This window comes from Odontomachus brunneus, unplaced genomic scaffold (assembly GCF_010583005.1).
Source record: "Odontomachus brunneus isolate Ranch 3 - 2012 unplaced genomic scaffold, Obru_v1 Obru_scaffold_128, whole genome shotgun sequence".
Classification (NCBI taxonomy): Eukaryota; Metazoa; Arthropoda; class Insecta; order Hymenoptera; family Formicidae; genus Odontomachus; species Odontomachus brunneus.
Window position 1 is genome coordinate 15,366 of NW_022639578.1, and position 25,413 is coordinate 40,778.

At 41.1% G+C, this 25,413-nt stretch overlaps 1 protein-coding gene and 1 long non-coding RNA gene across 3 annotated transcripts in view; one reads left to right on the forward strand and one right to left on the reverse strand.

Moving 5' to 3' along the window:
- The window catches only part of LOC116849927 (calcium/calmodulin-dependent protein kinase kinase 1), a 119,607-nt gene that overhangs the window by 7,605 nt on the left and 86,589 nt on the right, over positions 1–25,413 (forward strand). The window contains exon 2 of one of the 2 annotated variants that reach the window (XM_032827595.1): positions 14,745–15,323. The exons of the other annotated variant lie outside the window; for it this stretch is intronic. Coding sequence (XP_032683486.1) covers positions 15,293–15,323 — 31 coding nt within the window. The 5' untranslated portion in view covers positions 14,745–15,292. The remainder of the gene's footprint in view (positions 1–14,744; positions 15,324–25,413) is intronic. 2 annotated transcript variants of the gene reach the window in all.
- Positions 735–4,031, reverse strand: LOC116849930. The gene is made up of 2 exons (XR_004379214.1): positions 3,348–4,031; positions 735–3,206 (listed from the first exon to the last, which is right to left on the reverse strand). It is a non-coding gene; the product is annotated as an uncharacterized LOC116849930 (long non-coding RNA).

Consider the following 25,413-nt stretch of genomic DNA (forward strand, 5'->3'; position numbering starts at 1 on the left):
GATATATAGAAGTATAGTTAAGAATACCAGCTTCGATCTATCGGAGTGAGAACGCTTCAAAATCCTGCGAAAAACGCTGTTTCACCTCCTGAGGTGTACTCTGTGTACACGACTAACGCTTATATTATAATATTAATGACGCCAGCTGCGCATAATGTGCGTGTCGTGGCAGCGATTTAAGTTCATCGACCGACGTCGCGGAAGAAGCGAATTTTGCAGGCGTTCAAGAACGCGATTTGCTTCCTCCTGCTCCTCCTCATCCTCCTCGTCGTCCTCGTCCTCTTGCCCGGCCGAATAAGATGTCTCGGGAAAAATCGATAAACGCGATTTCGTCAAGGACAGTTTCGCGTACTTTCGTGCCATCCGCGCGGCGCGTGTTTCATCGCGCTCTCACGGAGTCGAGGTTGGCCTTCTCTCGCGTAATCGCGAGCGCAACTTCGCGGCCTCTAATAAGAATTGCTCGTGCACAGAGAGCCACGGATGATTAATTCTCATTACGGTTCATTACAGTTAGGTTACGGGGGCGAGTCGCCGACGTTATTATTATTATCGTGCAACGCGAAAACGCGATGCATGACACAACGGCTTTATCTCTCGTTCGAGTCGTACGCGTCGCCCGCCGATTAACACGCAAACCGATTCGCGTCGATTTCCGTTGATCATATAACAAGATGATTAACCGATTATTGCATTACGCCAAGGATACGGTAAATAAATGCAATTCGAAGCGCCTATAACTCTTACTTCGTCTCGTCGACTCTCTATTGGCCTTACAAGTTTTTAAAGGCGCCTTGCCTATACGCAGTCCTTGAAAAATGTCACTGAAACTTAGAAATACGTTAATATCTCTATTTTTCGCATAAAACGTATCCATACAGCGTGAATATCTAAAAGATATCTTAGAGACGTCTGAAAAATGTCCTATTTTTTCAGATATCTTTAAAATATCTAGAGACGCATTTCAGACACGTATACTGTTTGGTTATGATACGTACGATAACAGCGTATTTATATTTTAACATCATATTACATTATCATTATCATTATCATATTACATTATCATTTTACATCATATTTACATGAATACAAATACATCATTTTGACTTTTTAAAGTACTTTTTTGACTTTTTTGTATACAAAAATTTAGATTTTTGTAATTATTCTGTAATTATCGTTTCCTTTATTAAAGATAACAACATTATATATTTCCATATCAGTTTAAAATATTTTCAAGTGGCAGGATGATGTATTAATGACGTATTATTGACGTTAGAGACGTGTGGGTGCGGTGTTTTGACATTAATCGATTAAAATGTTCTCTTGACTAAAACAATCGGCGCAAATCAATGATAAAAATTAATCAATCGTCACGTATAAGATATGTAAAATCACAAATTACTTTATCTATTAGTGAAGTCAATTATCAATCAAATTTTAATGTGATTGATTATATGCTAATTAATAATTAATTTCAGTAACCAATTAAATTATTCATAATTACATTTATGATGATGGATTAATTTTGATTGATTTGCCGATTATTTTAGTCAGAGAAAATTCTCATCAATTAATGCCGGACATTGCCGCAGAATCTAATACGCGCGTCAAGGAAAGATAATTATACTCTGCACGCATCTTAATGAGACTCAGCAGTGTCACACAGTACTTGTCACCGGTGATTTTCACGGCATTCAACGCATTAAGATGACTTTGCAATTCTAATTAGTCTAATTAACGATTTAAAATCGCTATTCATCAAGTATTGCTCAAGCTGCTCGCTGTTCCGCACAAATAGATAGAAATTATTAATTTCCCGGTGGGCGTCGCCAATCTTCACCCTTAATCTTCAGGTGTTTGCCCAACTCGTCGGGGTGACTTGCGAAATTCTCGTCTTCGTGTAATCACGTTTCGCTACTTCCGCCCAACCGTGCGCACGGTAAACTTCGCCGCACGGCGGTTCGCAGGAAAGTGAGGAAAAATGAAGATAGAGCGAGCGTAGAGAGGCTCGCGGGGAGAAGCGGCGGTTAGGCGTCAGGATCCACGGGTCCTGAGAGAGTGCTCTCTGCGACTGCGTAATAACTCCGGTGGGCATAATACGGAAGGGGCCGTCGTTGTGTGTACGAACCGACGGGTTGTGTTACGTAGAGTCGTCCTAAATCGATAGAGCCAGAAGCGAGAGCACAGCCGGCTGGGACACATACACGGCCGTCGTCGTCATCGTCGTCGCGTCATACGGTGTAAGCCGCCGGCTCTCTGTGTGTACAAACTTTTCTCCACGTGTCCACGTCGCGCTACTGCGGCCCTCCTTTCTCGTTCGCTTCTCGTTTCGCACTCTTGTCCTCTCACTCTTTCTCCTATTTGTCATCCCGTCAGGCCGAATGACGCTGATCAGCCTCTCACTATTATTCCCGCCGTCGATTAAAATTGGAGTTGCGCGCGATCGCGCGCGCACGATTGATATACCTCGAGCACAGTAATACTGGTTTAAATAATTTCCCCCAATAGTCGAGCAGATATTGAAGTCAGGTTTCTGTACATAAGGTGTGTGTATGTGTGTGTCTTTTCAGTTATGGTTTACTCATCACAGGAAGCTAAATAGCGCGCACATGTAATTGTTACATTCTGCAGGAGAACGCAACGTAATGAAAGCCTCGCTTGTACTTGTAGGTCGAAGAGCGAGTCAGCGACCGGAAGGGTCACTTTACTAGCGCAACGACGTACGGCGAGCGGTCCGATTTTGAGTCAGAGATATAAATCTCTTTACTCGGGACTGGACCTCGAGCGATAATGGGAGAGGACGGGTTAAGAAAGAAATTAAATTTATTTACAAAAGGAAAAAATATGATTTACTTATAACTACAATTTTAATACGATGTGTGCGTGTGTGTGTGGTATGCGCGTGAGTGTATAGGGTGAGGGTGAGAGTTAGTCTTCAGGATTATTGGAGAGTGAAGGGGGCGAAGAATAAGATAGACGAAGAGATGGAGGAGAAGATGGAGGCGGTGGAAGAGGGTGCAGATCTGTAAGTGGCATTAAGTGGAGAGGGAAAGGGGGTAGATCTTCTAATTCTAAATATCGTGCGAACTCTCTATAAATTTTCCGGTGTAGGACTTCGCGTGAAAGAGAATCGGAGGCCAAAGACAGTAACCTCAGCGTTTGGAGAGCGTCGTGCAGATCGCTGCTTTGATGACAAGATCGACGACCCACTAAAGCGAAGGAAGGGACATACAATTAATGTCCACCGGAATTATTGCGATTGAGGGTTTTCGATACAAAGTTAAAATATGTCTGTCCGGATTTATATGAAATTGAGACGCGGAAAACCGGATAATAAAACAATTACTTACTGTTGATCTGTACGAAGAAAAAAAATGGGTCTTTCTAAGTCTTCTAAGATCGTGGTTCCCGTCCGGTTGGTACTGGTACTGGTACTCATACCGATACTAATCTGGTACTGGTGCTCGTATTGATACTCTTACTGATACTCTTACTTGTAGTGATCTAATACTGATCTGATATTAAAACTGGTAGTGATCTCGTACTGATACTCTTACTTGTAGTGATCTAATACTGATCTGATATTAAAACTGGTAGTGATCTCGTACTGATACTCTTACTTGTAGTGATCTAATACTGATCTGATATTAAAACTGGTTAAATCTCGTACTGATACTCTTTCTGATACTCTTTGTGACACTCTTTCTGATACTCTTTCTGACACTCTTTCTAATACTGACCTAAACTGATACAATACTGACTAAAAGTCATACGGGTCGGACTTTTATAATTTCGGAAAATAGAAAATTTTGGGGATGGCGGTTACCGGATTCGTTGGAGATTACGTGCTTAGTAACAAGGATGAGGCTCGGATTGGTGGGAAAAAAGAAAAATTTGGAAAATGTTCGGTCAGGCGATATGTGAACATGTAGATGACATGTTTTCATGACTCACGTGAAGACTCACGACCTATTTCTTTTGTGTACTATCTATTCTTTTGTGTACTGTAACCTGGTCGGATAGGTAATCAGTTTTTACGCAATGCATTCCGATTAAAGGTACGTGTGGCCTTACGGAACGTAACATAATGTTTCACCGGTAAACTCCAACAATGCTTTCCGCCTCCGATTAGAGTATTTCGGATCGGGCGCAGCATGTTTATATATTTCTACATCATGGTCGTTGATTTTGAGAAGAATCGGCGCACTCAAAGAAATAGTCTTGCAGTCATAATGAAATTTATCTATACATAAGAAATTAGCTAAGATGAATAAGTGACTAACAAATCCCGCGCGATATCGCATATATTATGTATACAATCGACATAAATTACAAACAGAACTTATATATGAACACTGTTTACAAAATCTAGCAAAAAAATCTCTCTTTGGCAGTCACCCAGATTAATAATTAGTAACAAGGTCTACATTTATCTACATTTACCTAGATATTGCTAGAATGTTACTAATGTAAATTCTACGTACCACAGACAATTACCTAGCGGATACAAAAATCAATAGATTTTAACTAAGACATTTAGAATTATATCTGGACCAACAAAATATTTTTTAGTGCAACTCAGTCACAAGCAACTGTCATAACATTAAATGCAATAATAATAATGTACATATGCATATATGCATTCAATTATATTTAATCCGAAATACTCTAACCAGAAGTGGAAGGCATTATTGGAGTTCTCTGTGCAAAATCTCACGATCGCGATCGTCGAATTCATTACGCCTCGCGCTAGTTGCAGAAGCTAGGCGCAGATGACGTCGACTTGTCTATTCGTGGATTTTGCACGAGAAACACAAATATTTTTCTCTGAATCCGGGCGAGTACCCTGAGCGTGAATTAAAAACGTCATTGTTGTGTAATTAAATGTGGCATGCGTTATACCTAGCTTTTCCTCCGGCCGGGACTCCGGCGCGGATTGTCCGAGACTCGAAGTATATGCATATTTACAGAGGGCCGCGTTTATGTCAAAGCCGCGCGAGCACGCTCGCGTAATGAGCACACGGGACAAACCTACTCGCTGACCACGAGCAAATATATGTATGTCTCGCAACATCGGCCCGACACGTATGCATATGTCATGTATATATACCCGCTCTGGAAATGGGCATACGGTTATCTCTTTAACTCGGCCCTTTCTCCAATTTAAACACTGTGCAGCGCGCGTTTGCCCGCGCGCGATCGAACTACATCGCGACGCGTCCGCGTGACGTAAGCGCTCTCCTCATTTAAATACGTATCGCTCCAACTTCTCTGTCGTCTCTGTATCTGTTTTCACCGACAGATATCATTGTGATACACCGCGAATATAATGGGACTGTCACGCGCGATACAATGGGACTGTCGTGAGACACAGGCGACGCGTATACATCACTATAAATTTATCCCACAGGTAGAAAAATGTTACTCTTCTGCTGAGGAAAGCGAACACTCGGTTTACTTTCCATCTTTTAAGTGAAGGTAATTTTCACGAAAGAGTATTCTCTTGATAACAATCTTAAATTGTACTCATCACAAGTTTGAGAAAAGCATATTGTCATGTACTCAAGAGAAGAATTTATTCTTTTTACAAGAATATTATAAAACTTTATCGAAGAAAATCTTGATCCAAATAGTTTATCTAACAAGCAAATCGAATTTTTGTTTCAATTTAATATTCTTCATTGAAATATTAAACTTACTAGGATTCAAAATGTATTTTGAATAAATTTAACATTTGTGACGACGTTATGATAAATTGGCGGACGTATGAACATATGAAATACTTATGAAACACTCGAAACAAGTAACATTTACTTGAATGCATTTTTCGTGTGCATTGTCCTGATCAGGTTAATCTCAATCAGTTATGTACTTTATACAAGACAGTATTGGGCATAGAATAATTAAAATTTTCTCTGACTACAGTAATCGGCAGATCAATAACGAAAATGAATCAGCCGTCATATACAAAATTACAAATAATTTTGTCGATTGATAAAATCAATAATTAATCAAACTCTGATGCGATGGATTATATACTGATTAATAATTAATATCACCGAACGATGAAATTATTTGTCATTTTATACATTAATTAGTTTTGGTCATTGATTCGCCGAATCAATTTAGTCAAAGAAAATGTTTATCTATTAATACCCAATACAACCGCCTGATACAAACTAAATAACAGATTTACCTGATCAGGATCACGGGATGAACTACTAATCGGATAGATATCGTCCCGCTTCCACTGACACGTGATACGAGCATACCACACCTGATAAAGTTTCTCCAGCGGCACGCGTCCCGCACGTTCAATACGCGCGAATTCGTTCCGACGATTGCGGTGCACACGCATTACACGTGGTTCCGGAATTCCGATAGCTCCGGATGCCCGAGCGCACGCGCACGCATTCGCCTAAATATAGAGAGCGAGTGAGAATCTCCCGTAATATCTCGCGCAGTCCGTCTTATCTCGTTGATAATGGAAGCGGTTCTAGCGTTAAGAGCTAGAATTAATTGAGCAACTTTGAAGCTAACGCGTTGGGAAATTGCGAAGCGGAAATGATCGCGTTTTTCTCTTCTACTTTTTCTCCTTTTCCCGTTGCACTATCTTCGCCTTTGCGTTTCGCAATTTGCTCCGCTTCTTAAAAGGTCCAAGTTCTGTTGGATCTAAAAATTTCACCCACCTCTGCTGCTCTTCTCGGAACGCGTAGTTGTTTCTATCTTTATCCGCGGCGCAAAATCACAGCCGCTTCTGCAAAGGACGCGCAGTCTCGTTCGGAATAATTGACCATTTCCCGCGCGATAACCGGCCATTTCCACTGGCGCGTACTTCGTAATCTTCGTGGAGGCCTGAACGGGGCAGCCTCGCTTGAAACGTATACTCGCGTACGAGGCAATCCCGGCGTAATTTGCTAAACGCGAAACGCAGCTTCACGTGGCGCATCACGTCAAGCCGCATCAGTCGCCATTCGCGAAACTGCACATTTTACCGTCTTTTTACATCAAAGCAGCGTCGAGCAGGATAGAGACGCATGAAACGCCGAACGAGTTTTGGTCCTTTTAGCGTGAGCATAAAGCCACCAGTATTACGCAAGCAACGACGACGAAATCTGGAATCGCTCTGTTTGCTCATCATTTCGACGAGGAGAGCGGCGCGTCCTCCCGATGTCACTTTGCGCGTCTCACGTTGGACAGACTTCGACGCTCGAACTTCTGCACCTCGCGGGTCTTCGCGCGACAGTTCATTCACAAATATTGGCACACAGAGTGAATAGAATTCGTTTATCAACGGTTATAGGCTGGAATATTGATTGAATTCATATGATTTTATCGTCACCGCGCCAGCCGAGTTGACATATGTGGGGAATACCACAGAATTCTCTCAAAACCACAATTGAGTTCGAGTTTAGAGTGTAATAGGTTGATACTTTAATCATAGATTGCCAATAACAACAATTAATCCGTTGTTGCCAACGTAGAATCATTTTGGCTTCCTTAATTGTTTTCTCGCGCGTAATTTGCCTCAACATTTCTAATAATTTTTCTACTAAAAGAAAATAAAATAATAACAATTGCAAAAATACGCTTTATTAAATAACAGCAAGTTGACGAGGTACAAATACTCAAAGTGTAGGTAAAAATAACTAACATTTGCGATGTAGGGTTAAGAGGCGTCACGAATCATTCGCCACAATCTTTTTGACAAAACCGTGCCGAGTGACAAAACAATGCACCACACTGATTTTCAATGATTATACAAACGCTTAATTGAATAATAATAAATATTGATAATTGAATTACTAAAGGTACGATAAATAAATGTAATTCGAGATATATGTGTACCTTTTACCTTGTTTCATTGGCAAATTATTGGTTGCTAAACCAATCTTGCAAATACAATCAATTATGCTATTCATACAGAGGAGACCGGGAATCTGGTTGGCCCACAGGGATATATTGACGATGTGCTTTGTTTACGAATTTATTGCGAAATTAATAGTGAAAACGTAATCGCAAAAAGTTCCTTTTAAGAGTAGATAATTTTCCTCGAGTTTAATCAAAGTCGATATAATATTACAATTAAAAAGTAGAAAAAATTTATTTAATAGCAGTCGAATACATTTTCACATCTCAAAATTTGATATTAGTATTCTCCATTGTGAGTGAATAAACTTAAGCGACGCGTTATATATTAGTTAAAATTCTACAAGTGTATGACAAAGTAATAAAAGCAATTTTCGTTCGTAAAATGATTGAGCATATGGATGGGTGAGATAAAGACAGCCACTATTTAAGGATTTGCAAGGTAATGAAAACCTCTCGCAAAAACCCTGAAGTTACTATTTGCTTCCTTATCTCGAGTTGCTGACCAACTTGCTCCGATACCGGATTATCACAATTATTAAAGACATTGCAGAAAAAAACATATAATTTACAGGATCGTTGCAAACGATAAAAAGAAAGGAAGATCGTTTCTATCATGTCTGTATAGTCAATCACGACAATTAGTTGTCTGAAAAGTTGTAACTTCGAAATTCTGAAAAATATGTCATCTAGCCTCAGTCTCCCCTAAGTTGACGAATTAGTATCATAATGCCAGATATCGTGATTACCGCGGTAGTTAACATCAATATTGGAGTCGAATTAAAGTCGCGAATTCGACGGATAAGAGGGTCTTTCGACGAGTCTTGAGGATAGGGCGAAGTGAGACGAGTTCCGCGGTGAAACAACCGCGTGAAAACGTGACCGGCAGCGCGCGCTCGCCATATTTCACGGGCTTTTCGTATCGTACCTTGAAGCTCGCGAATTTACGACGCCGTCTTTATATTGTCTATTTCTCGGAGCGACGGCGAGGTAAGCAGCGAAACGGAACACCCTCTTTCGTTCCGAGCTGTAGCAGCCGCCGTCGTCTTCCAGCTACGGTTCAGGTAGCGCAAAAGGGTAGTATTGTTGCCTTCCCAATATCTCCCAGGAACATAATCTGTCTAATGGCACCCACAAAGAGTTGTTCGTGGAGCTCTATAACGCGGAGATCGAATCGACCGTATCGTTCTCGTCTCGGATACGCCGCGAAACGACTGCCACGCACAAACAACCGCTGCTTATGTAAAAAAAAAGGGAAAGAAAGCAAGCTTTTCCAAGGCACACTGAGAAAAAGAGATGCTCTTCTCGTATGTCGCTTTATTTCCGCGAGTATCATTCGCCTGCTCGTCGTGTCGTTCCGTTTCGTTGATCATATCCGTACCCGTGGGCTGCTAAAACGTGTCACTCGTGATGGATAATTTGCGCATGTGAGCGCAGTGCGACATATTTCCCAAATGCAGATTAGAAGTGATACGTACGGTGTTATCTCGCGAACGACGGCAGAAGCAAATGTCAAAGTGTACCTTCGAACTAGGACGCGCGATGTTTTTCCACGACGCGCGTGCAAGTAAGAGAATAAACGATCGTGTGCTTCAGGAGTATGTTGCTCATGTGCTACTTTGAGTATTTATCTTGAGATGAATAATGGATACAAAATCGCGAAATGGTCTTAATAAGTACTTTTCCCTGAGTTTTATTAAAATCAGAATAATATTACAGTTTCTATTAAGAAATAGAGAAAAACTGAGGTAATTGTTTAGAATAACTATCCTCACCTCCGATTTTGATGAAAATAGGCTCATTTGTGTTTTTACTAAAAATAAAAGAATCTGGTCGAAAAAAATGTCGTTCTGCCTCGCGAAGCGAGATATTTAGCGTTAAAGTTAGTCACATCCGAGGTTAAGAAATTTGTCATCTGAACTTAATGCGAACTAGGCTTGCACTGAAATACGTTCAACAACGCACTCGTGTGCGTCCACTTGCCCTATGAGGTCTGTCCTTTTTAGTTGCATTGATGCATTTATTAAAAAAAAAATGTTAGATCTAAATTTTTAAATAAAAAAGTAACTATTAACTTAAAAAGTATAAAAAGGTAATTATTAATTTTTATAAGATAATGTATATTTTTAAAGCAGAGAAAAGCATATACATGAACTATTCTCTGGTTTATAACAGAGTTTATGCTTTTGACTAAAGCAGAGAAAAGCATGTATGAACTATTCTCTGCTTTATAACAGAGTTTATGCTTTTGACTAAAGCAGAGAAAAGCATGTATGAACTATTCTCTGCTTTATAACAGAGTTTATGCTTTTGACTAAAGCAGAGAAAAGCATGTATGAACTATTCTCTGCTTTATAACAGAGTTTATGCTTTTGATTAAAGCAGAGAAAAGCCTAGTTCGCATTACGTCCAGATGACAGATTTCTTAACCTTGGATGTGACTAACTTTAACGCTAAATATCTCGCTTCGCGAGGCAGAGCGACATTTTTTTCGGCCAGATTCTTTTTAGTAAAAACGTTTTTAGTAAAAACGCGTGGAATGAGCCTATTTTCATCAAAATTGGAGGTGAGAATAATTATTCTAAACAATTATCAAAACTGATTTGATAATAACAAAATAAATTTTCAAGCTTTCCGAAATTTTCTATTAATATTCTTCATCGCGAGTGAATAAAATTAAGCAATGTGTTATTAGCTAGAATAAAATTCCTTGCAAGTGTATGATATGCTATTTCTAGTAATAAGTGCAGTTTTCATTCATAAAATGATTAAAATAGAGCATATAAGCGGGCGAGATAAAGTTGGCTTATAATTAAGGGCTTGCAGGTGGGCTATGGAGACTTCTCGCGAAGACTCCAGAATTACTAACCAGGATACATATTTTATACGTGGCCGTCTTAATTAGCGCTATTGAATCCGCAACTGAACTCGATACCAGAGCAAGATGTTGGCTATGTTGTGATATGTTCGTATTTTGATTATTACGAAACAAAATATACGGTTAATAAAGTCATAACGAGCATTAATACATAGAAAAAGGTTATCTCTATCATGTTTATATAGTCCGGATTAAGTCAATAATTGGTCACCTGAGAAATTGTAACTTTAAAATTCTAAAATATAAGACATCTAACCCCAGTCTGCTCTATATGTGTGTGTGTCTAGGAACCAAGGGAGTTCGATGCGCGATTCTGTGGCTTAAGGGTAAACAGGCGAATTATGTTCATTATGTCCGTCATTACGTCCAGGATATATCTCGCTTCATTCCGAAACCGCAAAATGCGGGCTGCGGTGGTCCCGCGCGCTACCACCGTATACTCTAATATACTAGATAAACGTATCAAGCACACAAAATTGAACGCCCACAGAATTTCCGCGGCTAACGTAGCTAACGTAGTTCCACCGCGTAGTTTCTCATCGCGTGCCGCGCGATTCTGGACGTATCAGAGTTCACTCATGCCGCGGCTACTAAATCGTAACGCGCTTTACGCAACGCGTCACAGAGAGCACTATCGTAATTACATTCGACCGCGTTCACCGTATTATCGTCGCAGTGCAGTTTCGTTTGTCGCACTCGATATCCCAAACGCGTTTATCTCGTCGCGCGATCGTAATATCCGTCGACAATCATCCGCCGCGCGCTGTGTGATGGTACTGTGACACCTGAAAAATTAATGATCATTGATTGTCCCAGTAGCACGTTTCATAGTTTCATAGTTACTAGCAGTTCTACCGTTAGTTCTGCACGATACTTGCCAAACATGTGTAACGTGTTGAAAACAAAAGTTATAATTTGTTTCAATAACATTCACACGCCGGGACAACGCTTGGAAATAATTCCGCGATATAGCACTCGAGCAGACTAAGCCAAAAAACCGTCTGAACTACATTTGAATTACTGTAGATGTATAATCTACGATATTTCTGTCATGTGCCGTGTTGGATCCAAAAATTGAAAATGTGTCATAAAATTGTGTCAATTGTTGGGATTTTGTCCTGAAATGTTTCACTATTATAGAGTCCACGTTAAATTAGTTAAAGAATTGTAGTTAGAAATTGTAATATTTATCGCTTCCTATTTTTTTTTTTTTTTTAATAATTTAGGATATTTTAGAAAGGGGAGTGATCGTGTTGAAACGCAAAGTTTTTTCATTTCCAGTTTTTGATCTTAAAAGTGCCGAATTTTCTAGTTTCTATCAGGAACTGTAGCACTATGAAAAGTGCTACTGGTACTATCAATATTTTCTATCTAATTTTCAAGACGTTGTGGCGGCTTAACAAAACCCTGCGCGTTCCTATGTAGAAAAAATCCTATGTAGAAAAAAGAAAAGCGATTGGATTGACAGTCAAACGCGTGCGTGTCGAGAAAGCGCGCGATGTTGCGGTTTCAACAGCGGTCGACTGTAATTGACTTCTTTGCCAACGATGTGTATTACATTATTTACAATAGGATATTGAAGTCCGATACGCCATTATCGGATCAATAACTCTCATAATGGCGTAACTTTTGCACGTGTTGCCGCGTCGTCACACCGGTAAATATTAATCCGGAGATAACAATCTCTCACACGCACACAAACATACATACGTACGTATACTCACATTGCACATAAATACGCAACACACACGTGTTTCAAGAGAGAAAGGGAGAGGGAGTATAGGTATCGCAATCTCGTATTACCGGCACGATACGATACGGGATTGCGCATTCAGCCCATCCGGCAGGATCGCGTTGGAATTGTCAGAATACAATTGCGTCGTGTTATGCTTCACGTTGTATTCGCGAGGATCGTGTAACACGTGGAGATACCAACCCTCAGGTGCCTTAACACGTTACGTAACGTATGTAGCGAGCGAGGCAGATGATTTCGACGTGGCGAACGTACAATTGCGTCGCACGACGAGCACCTGCAGCCCGGCGTAAATCTCAACGTCTCTCTTTCTCTTTCTCTCGATTAGATCTTAACGAGATTCTACGGCGAAGCTCGCAAATATCGTGATCTGTCGAGAAGAGAAAAAGACGAGAACGAGTATAATAAAAGGAGAAAAGTGTTGGTGACATTTTTTTCCGAGTTTTTCTTCTGCGCGAATCGCGCTATCTCAACAAAAAGATGTGCGCAGTTAACCTAGATTGCCACGCGAAGAAAATAATATCACTTATCTAAATATGGCGTTGCCGCAACAAAATATTAATATTACTTCTCGGCCATGCATACAAGATGATTGTAGTAACTATAGCACTCTGAAAGTAGTACACTGACTTTCTTTGCTGCCTGTCCGTACATGTTTGAGCAGTGTTCTCAGTAATGCAACCAAGCCTTACGGATTTCTCAACTACAGTATTTGTTCTGCAGATCACAATAGAAAGATAGTGATATTCCTTTAGTTGAGACAACTATGTGCATGAGGATGTACTAACTGAATATTACGTATCATAAAAATTGTAGAACTGCTGTGAGAACTGCACTGCCCGACATCAGCAACTTTTTTAATACTATGTCTTTATTTAACTTGAAGTGTAAATCCTCTCTCTCTAACTCGAAATAGAATATGTGGATGTAGCAACCACAGCAGTTTTCTCTATTATAAAATTTTGTAGCCGAGAAATAGATCCACATTCCACAGTAGTTGATTATTCTTCTGGTTCATATTTATATTTCAAAAACTGAAATGTGATATTTAAAAAATTGCAAAAAATATAGTCAAAGTTACGTTAGAATTATATAATTTTTTATAATCTTTTTTTGTAAAACTATATATTGAAAGTATTAGGATAAATTACTAAAGAAATAGTAAATTTGACCTGCCAAATCTACACGATAAAAAAAGCATTTAAAAAAGACAAACATGTATAATATAATATTTATAGACAAATATAGTAATTTCGGTCATAATTCTGTATAATCCAAGATTATACAGAAATTTTATTGTAATTTTTACTATAATATTTTCTCCTTGTGCAGTACGAGGGGAACATAGTAAGATTGAAAAGATTTTATATCAGAAAAGAAACTACAGTATACTTTCCGCATGCCTTAAGGATCCTGATCATTTCATTTCCCGAAGTAAAGTAATATCAATATACAAACAAACACTAACATACAAACATACAGATACTTTATTAAATTGCTGCCCAGAGTGACTGGCATCGTAAATTTAATCAGAGGAAATTGAGGAAAAATTGGCCATGTGGCCGCAATTTTCGACGTTGAAAACGCGGCGCGCAGCCTCTTCCATTGAAAATTCGCGGAGCTTGCGGAAAGCCACACGGCGGCGTCCGTTCAATTGTCGCATTATGCAAGCGCAGAGAGCCGGGAAAAACGGCTGACTCCTCTCGTATTAGAGGCGCCTCGATGCCGCCGGCGCGACTGCTACATAATCGCGGCGACGGCGGCAGCGACGACGATCTATCCTGTCTCGCGCCGCTACCCGAAACACCTGCGGCGTCGCACCGTAATCAATCCCCGTTATACCTCTCGAAGGTCAGCAGCCACGTATTGTTAGCTCGGGAGACGTCGAGCGCGGACGCGTGTGCGTGGATTTTCCGATGCGACCTGTCGCGCGACTGTATCGTTTTTCGATCCCATCGATTCCCCGACACGCCGGGTCTAAACAGTCCAAAGGCCGTCCCGGGAAATTCACACGGAAACTCGTCGCGAACGGCACGGATTAGATTGGGCTCGTGTATGCGGACGTTTCCGCAGCGCATAATTAGTGGCACGTTACTACATGAGCGTGTCTTATCCACGAGATATTCAGCCCGATCCACGTCTCGGGTAATTTTGTCCACACCTCGAGTCTCGCAGATCCCCCGATAATCGCATCTCGAGGACTCGACGTTCAGCGCAACTTAACTCGCGTCTCCTTCTGTTTTTCAGACGAGTGAAGCGTCCCTCTCCGGAGACAGATCCCGAGCATTCCAGGACATGCGTGCGTACTCGGTGCGAAGGATTTAAAGTCGGTAGGGCCAATTTTGCGAGGCGTCAATTTTGCCGCGCGCGCACGCGTCTGTCGGAAAATCGGAGATTCCCAATTACGGTCACCGGACAGTCAGCGGAGACCAGCTCGTCGCGATCGTCCCGCGAGCACAAGAAAAGAGAGGACTCTAATTATGACAAGATCGCGCGTGAGTGGCGAGCGCTCGTGAACGCGAAAAGCTCGCGGCAAAGTCTCGACGGCAGAAAACGGCGACGTCGGCGTGATAATCGGAACAACGAGCGGTATCACGTGTCCATGGATAAACATTGGACGAAGTAATTGAGCCGTCGACAGGCCGAAATTAAGTGTTGCCGAAAGAACAGCCGAGCCGTGTGAAGCCGTAAGAGAGAGGTGCGCGCGAATGAAGCCCGCGTGTCGGCCAATTGTCTCGTTAATGAGCGCTTAATGAGCACCGCATGAGCAAGCAAACGCGAAGGGAGCTATCGAGATGAAACTGGGAGATAACATGACCATGGAAGGTGAGTGAGGTGGCTGAAATGATCGGAGACGTTGGTCTCCCGATGATGTCCGTTTCGTCATCGGTGTATGTGTGTGTATGTGTTTTTTGTCTGTGTGTTTATGTGTGTGTTTACCTGACGAAGCATGAGCTGTCAAAACCGCATGCAATAGTTCGACACCTCCTTCGATGTGACATGGAATCTCACACCTGAGGACCTGAGAGAAAGAGAGAAGAAGAGAGAGGGAGAGAGACGGACGAACGTTGGGAACTCGTAACGTTGATTTAGATGTTGCACCCGTGATACTCGTTGCAAACGTGCACGTGCAATGTCGGATTAAAAGGAACGATACACTCGCGATGTTGTATCCAACACTTACAGCGACTTGTAAGCGACGAGAGAGTTCCCCGCTGCTTCGTAGTCTTGGCGAACGCGAGCAAGTTTTCGCGATTTCCACCACGCGGTGATTTATTCGTAGCGGTGCGGAATTGATTTACAGAATATCGCGCAAATAGTTTGCAGCAAGTATATATTAACTTTTATGGTGATTGTAAATTCAATATTATGTTTTCAGTGGCGCATCAGGAGAGTCATTTATAAACTTACTATTTGTGAGAGAAACAAAATTATACGTTTTTATACATTTATTTCATTATTCGAGTAATAAATGTTCATTTGAAATAAAGATAGATATATATACGAGTATCTAACGATACATATAAACTCTCGTGTACGTGTAGATGAAGTCAGACTGAACAAAAAATTCCTTTCCCATTTAACGAATAACTACGTAAAATTTTAATTATATTTTATTAATTAAAGAAAATTGGCAATCGATCGTACGTCTGCAAAATCCTGGAGGACACACGAGAGTTTTATATGTGTGTCAGATATCTCGTATATATATCTCGTATATAATATTACAAACACGAAAACATGAACATTTTTTATTTTTCTTGTTATGCTTCATTTGTGTATTAATTAATCAATACAGATGCGCAGAAAGAGGTGTTTAAATGTGTGTATCTCTCTTTTGAATATTACTATAAATGATAAACTTCCTCCGCTGCATTTTCGAAATAATACACAGTCAACAAGTCTGAAATTTGTGTATAATTTCGATATATCAGTTTTCAATATCGTAGTAGTAGATTTCCATTAAAATTCAAATTTTAGTGTACAAGAAATTAAAAATAGAAATTAAAAAATGTCAAATTTAATTTCTGATCTCTCACGAATGATCAATCTTCTTCTAATTGCACGGGTAGATAGATGATATTTTAATTTACGTATGTAGTGCAAGTTTCAATGAATTCTTAACAAACTTATTTCGCGTTACAACCCTCTGTCCACCCGTCGAGCATGTCCCCGACCAAAACGATTCCGCGCTGCTAATCAGAGACCCGTAACTGTTGGTTCGAGACGCGCGTGATCGAACGCTGTTAATATAAATCTCGTTCGCTGATGCCAACTCGTCGCGTGTTGCGAAACTTTGTACTCAAACATCCCTAAAGACCAACGAGTGAGCCTTGAAAGTTTTCACGGCTGAGGGAGTATATATCTCCGGAAGTGGGAGTTCAGATCCGTTAAACCAGTCGTTGCTGTCTCTAAGGCCATCGGTTTAACGCCACCCACGTATAGTGCTCCTTTCTGCAGCTCGACGAGGACACGATATTCGTGAAAACGTGCCTCAGCTCTTCGATGTGGCATCTTGCCCTCTCTCTCTCTGTCTGTCTCCATTTCTCCCATGAGCCTTAATCCGAAAGCGAAGCCGGCGGGATCGTGCAACATTTATTAGATGTTACACAGGTGGATGCAGAAGAGAGCTCGTGGAGCACACATGGGCGGATTCACGGCAAGAACGTTAGGGAGATGAACGACGCGATTAAATATCAGCTCGGCGAAGTCTCGAAAGACTGAAAATTCGAAACTGAAATTTATGAGCGAACTTGAAGGAGCTTGAAATTTATAAGCGAAAGCACGAATTAGTCGCGTCTATCTGATGTCGCTTTCAATCTACGCGGGAGAAGTAATTCCTGGCTTTCTTCGGAGCGAACGTTCGAACATATAATGCGGTTATTCATAAAACACCGTCGTGAGATTTCTGCCTTTAAGGCTGAATAAACCTGTGTCTTAAGATCACTTCGGGCAGAGAGAGAGAGAGAGAGAGAGAAAAGCGATTCGGAACAACGGCGCGAAGAACATCTTAAGCTTACACCGCGCTCATCTCGCACTCGAGCTCGACCTGGATACGTCACGATGTGAATCGCGAGCGTAAATAACGACAGTTTTATTTGCCGAAGGCGTAATCCGCTTTAAGGTGATAAGTAATTCGCTTAAGGACGACGGAGAGCGACGTGGCTATTTGAATTGGCGCGCGTGAGTCATTAATCGATACTACCACTAATTAGAGGGTTACAGAACGATCGCGCTTCGTTTAATTGGACTACCTCGTCCAATGGAAGCGAAATGCGGGTGCGCGCATTCTCGCGTGCGTGATATAAAATACCCCGCAAACAAATTTGGATTTGCCTCTCCTGCCCCCGACCCCTCCCGCCGCCTCGTATTCGGAAACATGTGTTCGGAGGAAATAACGAAACACATTTTTGCGACGCACGTTACAAAATATAAATGTTTCATGGCAACAATATTGAATCGTCCATCGGTTGGGTCGCGATTTCCTGTACAAATTTAAGCAAATAACCCGACTAGTTATTTGGAGAGCCGCGTTCATCCGAGCAAATCTCGCCGGATGGGATTCGAATCGAAGAGTAATTGCATCTGCAAACACGAATATACGAATTCTATAAATATTTGCGCGCACTCTCCGACACAAATCATCCTCGTGATGAATCGACGGTGCAATTGTCAATCGAGAGAATGAATTTGCACTGTAAGAGGGGGGGGGGAGGGATCCCCTTAATATTGTAGATATAATCACTTAAACGCGCGAGACGTCACGGGGTGCAGTTCGCCGTAATAAACGTAAGCAAATTGAATTCGCAGTCTGTGCCTCGGAACAATTAATTCAGTCGTCGCAACGAGAGAGTGAGAGAGAGAGAGAGAGAGAGAGAGAGAGAGAGAGAGAAGGGATTGCATTCAATGCAGCGAAGCAAAGCAATCGACGCTCCGCTGTGAAAATATTCACGCGCAGTAAAGCACCTAAAGCGCGCGCGCCTTACAATGACCGTAGCGGCGCGGCGATAAGCTACAAATGGTAACGTGTAGGTCATTTCCGATGGAATTTAAATTGGAGTACACTTCGACGCATTCGAAAGATATAACATTCATCGAAATGCGGGCTCTCGCGTTGCGGAAGCTCCAAGATTGACGATTTCCCGAGCGCTTTGCATCGATAATTCAACATTTGCCAAAGCCTGCGCTTATTAAAGTGCAATCATATCTGTTCTAGATCAACGTCGACCAAATACATACTAACTTTAGGGAAGAAAGTTTACACAGATTTTCCGGTTCTACCGCTCATCCGGCGCTTTATCGTGAATTCTCCAAAACGGTTGGAGCAACAAATTCGAAAATACAGAACATATTGCACTCCATTTCCGTGCAAGTGGCATTACATTGTGCCAAAGTGGCTGTGTCAGTTTAACAGGCGTCCTTAACCTCTTCGTGCTAAAGTTCTTTCGGGAAGTAAAATTAAACATTGTTTTCGCAAAATAATGCGAAACAGGAAAAACTGTATATCGCCACTTTTGCCTCACATTATTACGCGCCCACAAAACAGTGATTTTTCCACGTTTCCATGTCGTGTCTATATTCCGTTACTGCTGTTTTCGTGTGTTTATTATTATTCTCCTTATACACATACGCAACACATGTATCATTCCGATAACGTACGTCGCAAATAGTTACTTTTCCACGCGTTATCTAAAGTGACCGGGGCGTGAAATTTTTGTAACCTTGAGCAAGTGCTAAGTTTAGCCGCGCATTGGGATTATCGTACAAGCGTCACAGATATTGTTCGCGCGCATCGACACTTCCTGAATATAATTAATGCGACGCGCAACTGTGCTCCGTGTTGCGCGCTAATAGGAGTCATCGACAATTGACGACAGCAAGATGGTAACACGCGACCGTTACAAACATTCCCGTCGCGATCCTCCATTTTGGCGAAGAGCCTGAACGACATCGCGTAGATCCATAAATCGTATTCTACATGTGTCAGCGTGCGAATACGCTGAATTGGCAAAAAGAACATGTATCCCACACGATCGTAGATCTCCTCGGTGGCATCGCCGATGACCCAGACGAGTGTCGGAAACCTCTTTTCGCTGTTCCAATCTGACTTTCTTCCACGGCAAGGCTGCAAATATGTTCGCCGTGACGTCCGAGAAGCATCGTTTTCAACCACCGGTCGAAGCCACAAAATTTTCGCGTGATGTTTTACGACTTTATTTCAATGGAAAACAACTTTTCCCATTGCTCCGCGTAAATCTTCGCGTTACGATGAGATTATATTTCAATATATCATCTCATTCTTTTTCTAATAACTTTATACATTGAATCTCCTCGTCTCTCTCTCTCTCTCTCTCTCTCTCTCTCTCTCTCTCTCCCCTCTCTCCCTCCCCCTCTCATTCTCTCTCTTTTTCTCTCGCTCTCTTTCTTCTGGTCTCTATCTGGGATTATGAAGCAATATCTCGCCTACGTTCGCGAATCTATCAAGTTTCAGCTTTCAAGAAGACTTCGCTTATCCAAGAATATTCTAAGTAACATTTCAATTACGTTGCCGCGCAGCAGAGCGCGATGTAACGCAAATGAATCAGATTAAATTAAATCCCGAAATTCCTCACTTTTCAAGAGACTCGAGAGAGAGAGTGAAAAAGAGAGAACAAGGCGGAGGTCGGTGTATCACGACTCTTAATCGAGTTTGCGCTGATTAATGGTCTCACTGTCGATTGCAAACGAAGCTGCACTTCTCTTTCTCTATCCATCCTCTCTATCTCACTCATTCTTCCTGTGTTCCGCCATCAGTTTCCCCTCTTCCCTCCTCGACGTCTCTTTCTCGCTTGTTCATTCTGAATCCACAACGCACGCAAACACTGACGTCGATGATGATTCGATAGTTCCGTGTCTTCTCTGTACTGGAGCGATTTCGCTTTAACGTGCAATGAGCTGAGATGGACGGCCGTTTCACGCATGCTGAATGCACTAATTCGAGGCATTATCGCTGTATAGGCATGTAATACAGAGTACAGTCACGTACAACAATGCAGTCGATTATCTCGTTCGTCATCGACGGAGAGAAAGCGAAACGTACGCCAGAGAATTTTATGTCAAAAATTACTATAGAATTTCCTAACTGAGAAATAGAATTAACATTCTGCGTTAATTGATTATCCTTTCATTTCATATACATTTTCTTTCATTTCATATTTATATTTTAGAAATGTACAGAAACTGGAAATTAACTCTTAAGTGAATTTAATGAAATCATTCGGGTCCGGGCATTTTTAATAACTCCACATTTCTCTCGTCACAAAATTCCCAATGTTTCATATGTAACTCCAAAGAAAGTTAGTGTAGTAAGGACATTTGAGAGAGAAGCTCAGTAACAACAAAATTCGTTAGTTACTTTCTGAATAGCAAGTGGAGCAAATTGATTCTAAGCACGAGTTGACCTCCTTATTCACCTAACATATAATTTTACTACATAAAAATAATATAGTTATTACTATAGTTTGAAGTATTTATTATTATAGTATTTTTAGCATTTATTATTTCAGTATTTAATATTTATTATTTTAGTATTTAATATTTATATAGTAATTAGTATAGTTTTTACGTAGTAAACAAATGAAAATTTATTTTTATTTGTTATTTAAATTTATTTTCCTTTATATACTACATATTTCCATAATTTTTCATGTTATTTTTTAACGTATTTAACTGATGTGATATTTTTGAATTTTGACGACCCATTTGCCACATTTTTGACGAAGTTTACTATGTTTCTCTGCAAAACAGACTTTACTGGGTCTATTCCTGCATCGCTAGAAACATAATGAAATTGAAAAGAAAATTTATATGAGAAAATAAAACTATGATACTCTCTCTGTGTAGACGGCAAAGTCACAAATTGTGCGAGATTAACTTTCCCGGAACTTCGTCCGTCGCTCGTCCACCACTTTTCAGAGTGTTCCTGTCGCGCGACTAATTACATCGTAATATTTGCGTGCTGCGCATATATACACTGTCGTGTATATATGCTTGGCTTAAGTCAGCTGAACGCAACATACGTGCTCGTGGCTCAGCATAAAGCGACAACCATGTCAATTGTTTCACTTTGCGAAAGAAGTCCGAAGTCTTGTTTCTCCCCAACGAAGTCTCGGAGTATATCTTTCCTCCCTGAGAGAGCCGGCTCTCCGCCGACTTCCGAATAGTTTGAAACTCAGTCGGGCTGATAAAACATTCATCGCGCGATACGGCAGTCCGACGGCGTCTAGGGCCTGCCATCTAATAGTTTTATCTGCAAGTTGGCTTAAAACTTTGATGCTGCTCTTATAGGAACGCGCAGGAGTGTTTGATCTCACCGCGAATGACTATGAGTTTGTCGAGGGAGCGAGGGAGGCGCAATAGTGCGGTCCTTCTATGTCTCTCAAAAGGAATTTCATTAAATGTCGGGATCACGAAAGGGGAGGAGTTTACATACTGTCGCACGAAAAATTGACTTTCGCCGATAGCCATTTAAGGCTCTCTTCGTCAGATAACAACTATCGGTGTGTCTTACGTCTCATTTTCTCCTGCCATTCCTCATTCGTGCTTACTTTCCTCTTTCGTGCGCGATTTTTAGTCGCGCTGGCGATCGGTGAGTCGGTTCGCACTGGTTCGTAAGATTAGGCGCAACAGAATATCAGTCAAGTTCGATAAAGGAAACCTGAGGAACTCGCGACTCCCTCGTCGCGCGGGAAAAAAGAAATTGACTTTTCCAATTTTCCGGGCATCTCGTGGACGGACACACGCGCGCTCTACGGAACACGCGAATTTTAATGAAATCGACCGGCCGACGGTTGCCTGAAATTACACGTCTTTTTATACGACAAGTCGACGTAATCACCCAGAACTAAACGACTATGACTTTTTGACATCCGGAATGAACGTTGCTCGGTACGACGAGTACTGAAATGTCAACGAGATGTGCTCTTTTCAGTTTAAGGTCACAGCTGAGTATAATAAAATTTAGAAAGTATATATATATATTTTTTTTTTTTTATAGGTAATTGCCATTAAAAATATCTGAGCTTTCTTCCACCCACTTTCTAAAGAAATTTCTGTAAATTTGCGTAACCCGATACGAAATTTGCTACCTCATTAATTTTCCCAGTTTAATTATTTCATTTAAGATACTCTTATTCTACATATATAACCCGGACAAATTAAATCGAACATATTGTTTGTATGTGTATATATATATATATATATATATATATATATATATGCATACATATAAGTCTATATGTACTCTTACAATAAAATTTTTCATGTTATCATTGTGCACGCAATTTGAGAGAGCATGGCGGGACGGCCACGTGCCGCATTTGCATTTGCAGTTAAAGGCGGCAATTTGCCGTCCACGAGCGCAGCATATCCCGGCCATATTCACCCGCTTTTTCTAACGGCCAAGTCCCAAGGTCTCATTACACTTAGAGAGATCTCCGAGGGCGATGCAATTGCGACGTCGCGCAAAAAGCAATCCCTCGAAACGTCTATACGTTCTGGGTAACCGGTGACAAGCGTTCCTCCCGTCATCGTCGTCGTCATCGTCATCTACCAGCCTTTCTCTCTCTCTCTCTTTCTCCCTCTCTCGTCATTTCATCTCCGTCATTGTTGGACTCACGTCAGTCCAACTTATCCCCCTCGCTTATCCCCCACAACGACGACGTCATTCCTTCGTACTGCTTTTTTTAAACTTTCCCTTGAGGAGAACAACGGCGGCACGATGTACGCGCGAAGAATCGCCAAGTGACTCGCCAAGCAAAAGTTGGATTCACCCATCAGTACGCTCCGATGTGAGCAAGGCCAGTGATATCACTCGATACCATTCAGTACCGCTATTATTGCACGATGAAAGGTGAAGAGCTCTCTTTTTCTGTCTCTCTTAGATAAATGTCAATATATTTTTACAGACTTTCCAGGTGATGATTGATCGGATCCGCCAATATAAATAGAAATTCGCTTTCGTCGCGAGAAGCTAATCCAGGTGCGGTATCCTGCGGTAAAAATCCGCAGGTGCGACCGAACGCGCTCGATAATTACTAGCGTCGCGACGGCGACACTTATCGGGTGAGACACGCGCGTGGCCATAATCCGCCGTCGTGCGTCGTGGTATTTATAATTCGAGTCACGACAAGAACAAAACCCGCAAGACCAAGCGGTTTGACATTTTTGCGGTTAATTAGCTTCTCCGCAACTGCCGGCGCGAATTATTTCCCCGGCGCGGTGAGTGCACAAAAGCGACGCAAATAGCGCGCCAATTTGTCGATCCTTTCACAGCAGCGGCGGCGACGACGGCTCTTCGCCTTTATTCCATCACTGTTCCGATGCATCACTTGCCACAGTCGTCCCGCCCGTTTTCATTCGTCGCGACTGCTTTCTTTTCTCTCTGTCTCAAGACCCTTGTCGATTCTCTTACGGCTCGATTTCACACCAAAACGCCGAACAGAAAGGCGGATCTAAGTCGATTAACGTCGTTTTCTCTTCTCCTGGCCACTCCTCTTCCTCCCCCCCCCTCTCTCTCTCTCTCTCTCTTTCTTTTCTCTCGTTTCTCTTTCTGCCATTCGTTATTTCTCACGATTTAAGTTCCTCTTTGCGCCACAATTTGCACGACTTTATATCGATACTCTATCTTGCCGGAAGATTTTCTGCGGTTTCTATTTCCTTCCGCTTTAATTTTTCATTTCCTATATAATATTTGCAATTATTATTATTTACCAATGTACTTATTTTAAATTGAACATTACAATGAGAGAAAAAAGATTGATCTAACTAAAATTATAGTTATTTTCTGCCCCATATTTTTTCGTTGCTGTAATACAAAAATAATAGTACTAACATGCATATAAGGGTTATTGTTACTAACATTATAAAAGAATTTTACTAAAAAATAGTTTTTTTAAATGTGATTTATGATATGTTACATGATATCTGGAGACGTACATTTTCTCTCTTTTATATCGCGCAAGAAATTTAAATTAAATCATTGATTAAATTATTTCAAAGCCTCAATCGATTGGAAAAATCATCTTCATCAAGTATATACTTTACAAAAATTATTAGTTTATTGGTAAAAGAGATACATTGTAAAAAACCATAAATTATTAAATTCAATGTCTAGAATGTTTAGAAATATATATTTAATTTTTCTCTCTCTCTCTCTCTCTCTCTCTCTTATGTTGCCTGAGAAATTTAAATTAAATTATTAATTGAATTATTTTAGAAGCGACAATCAATTGGAAAGATCGCCTTGATCGAGTATGTGCCTTAAAAATTAGTTTATTAAAAAATAGATTAGGAATTCACCGAGATAAGGACGACAAACAAAATTGGCATTTGGATCGAATGGCGACGAGCGCGATTCTTGTCGAGAGATCCCGCCGATTATGGTGGCGACAATAACGCTTTGATTCCTCAACCCACGATCAATATCAAATGTCAGAACCGGAACAGTTTTACCGACATGCCATGGAGTTAGCGAGAATTGATTATGGCCAGAAAGGAGAATATGTGGCCGAGATAATACAGATGCGCGTCGCCGACTGGCTGGTTGACTCTTGACGATTCAACAATTGACTTGCCTTACGCCTACGAATCGCGCCTGCCGGATAATTGAGCGCGCCGCGTGCAGTATTGCAATCGCTGCCTCTCTTCTCCAATTTGTATTCCGATTCAGATTTCCTTGTTTAACTACTTCCTTCGCTCGGTCGCGCTCGTTCATGAAAATGCACGGGCTTTTTTCGAAATTGTCTTCGTAACTCCGGGATATCTTCCCTTCTCTCTCTTTCTCTCTCTCTCTCTCTCTCTCTCTCTCTCTCTCTCTCTCTCTCTCTCTCTCTATATATATATATATATATATATATATATATATATATATATATAT